Here is a 1,776-nt window from a genome sequence, read left to right as displayed (position 1 = left end):
AACTGTCTTCTTCCAAGTAGAACTATTTACCATATTATTTGCATGGTGATACTCTACCTTTTCTTTTCAGAAGATTGGATATGTTTTCCTTTGTCATATAATGAGAAATGTACTCCTATTTTGACCTGACAATCAGGAATCCCAGAGCTATATGTAAATCTAAATTGAAGTGTCTTGTCATATGTTCCTGTTACAATTTTTTCAACAACCATATTTTGTTGAACAATATGTATTTGGACCTCTCTATTTAACTTTCTTTATAACTTGCCTGCAACTCTTGTGTTAAGTTACCTCAAACCATTTTTTAGAAGACTATGTGCATTTTGAGCAGTTATTTCTATAGTAATTTCTCACGAGATACTTTCACATGGGCCTAAAACCAATATTCATAAAAAATTAATATGACTTAAATGTACTTAAAATAAGGTACACATTCTCCTAATAACTCACTGATCATTTTTAAAAATCACAAAGATGGCTTGGGGCCAATAACATAACACTCTTGTTTTTTTTTTGTTTTTTTTTTTTTAGAAACTGATGTTTATTTTCTATCAACCATTTTTCCATGTTGCTTAAGAGCCCGTGCAAGAACAGCTTAAGACCATTCAGTGGTTGCTCCTACCCATTCAGTGGCCTGAGCAGTGGGAGCTGCAGACCAGTCTTCCGTGGCAGGCTGAGCACTCCAGTCTTCAGTAGGGAACTGCTGAATAGGCACAGAGGGCACCTGCACACCTTCAGACCAGTCTGCAACCTCAGGCTGAGTAGCAGTGAACTCAGGAGCTGGAGCAGTCCATTCACCCTGAAATTCCTCCTTGGTCACTGCCTTTTCAGCAGCAGCCTGCTCTTCTTTTTCAATCTCTTCAGGATCTCTGTAGAAGTAGAGATCAGGCATGACCTCCCACGGGTGTTCACGGGAAATGGTGCCACGAATGCGCAGAACTTCCCGAGCCAGCATGCACCACATCAAACCCACTGAGTGAGCTCCCTTGTTGTTGCATGGGATGGCAATGTCCACATAGCGCAGAGGAGAATCTGTGTTACACAGAGCAATGGTAGGTAGGTTAACATAAGACGCCTCTGTGAGAGGCTGGTGATCAGCCCTGGGGTCAGTAACCACAAGAAGCCATGGCTCCCGGAAGGCTGCCTGGATCTGGTTAGTGAAGGTTCCAGGAGTGAAGCGGCCAGCAATTGGAGTGGCTCCAGTGGCAGCAGCAAACTTCAGCACAGCCCTCTGGCCAGTATTCCTGGAGGATATAACACTGACATCAGCAGGGTTTTCAATGGCAACAATGGCACGAGCCGCCAGCAGAAGCTTCTCCCAGGTCCTCTTCAGATTTATGATGTAGATGCCATCACTTTTCCTTTTATAGATGTACTGCTCCATCTGGAAGTCAAGATTGGTGCCACCTAAGTGGGTTCCTGCTGCAAGGAACTTAAGGACATCCTCCTCCTTCATTTGCAGGACATCAAGGGCTCCGGACATTGTGAAAGTTTCCCTTTAAGTTACGACGGGAATCCAGAACAACGCCCTATGGACCCCTCTGTAGGTAGCGCGGAAAGCAACATAACACTCTTAAAGTCATTATTCTTCACTTATCATTTTAAAAAAAAACCCAACACTTGAACTGGTAGTCTTTAAAACTCTGCATGACTCTGCATATGTCCCAGTTCTGATCATTTTTTCCACTTTTTATTATTCAAAAAGTAATTTTTAAATTTTAAACCTGGAGAAGTTAAAGGGGAATTCTTAAAATGAAAAATCAGTCTGTGCCACGT

General features: G+C 42.4%; 1 protein-coding gene across 1 annotated transcript; it reads right to left on the bottom strand.

Moving 5' to 3' along the window:
* Positions 1-516: 516 nt before the first annotated feature.
* LOC112624866 (40S ribosomal protein SA-like) lies at positions 517-1,550 on the bottom strand. The gene has a single exon (XM_025385924.1). The coding sequence runs from the start codon at positions 1,481-1,483 to the stop codon at positions 596-598; it is 888 nt and encodes a 295-aa protein (XP_025241709.1). The 5' UTR covers positions 1,484-1,550; the 3' UTR covers positions 517-595.
* Between the last annotated feature and the right edge of the window lie 226 nt (positions 1,551-1,776).

Source organism: Theropithecus gelada, chromosome 5, assembly GCF_003255815.1.
Source record: "Theropithecus gelada isolate Dixy chromosome 5, Tgel_1.0, whole genome shotgun sequence".
Taxonomy (NCBI): domain Eukaryota; kingdom Metazoa; phylum Chordata; class Mammalia; order Primates; family Cercopithecidae; genus Theropithecus; species Theropithecus gelada.
Note: the sequence above shows the minus strand (reverse complement) of the source record. Positions and strands in the feature narration are given on the sequence as shown.

Coding starts and splice junctions, on each gene's coding strand:
- LOC112624866 (XM_025385924.1), bottom strand. CDS start 1,483: ATGTCCGGAGCCCTTGATGTCCTGCAAATGAAGGAGGAGGATGTCCTT.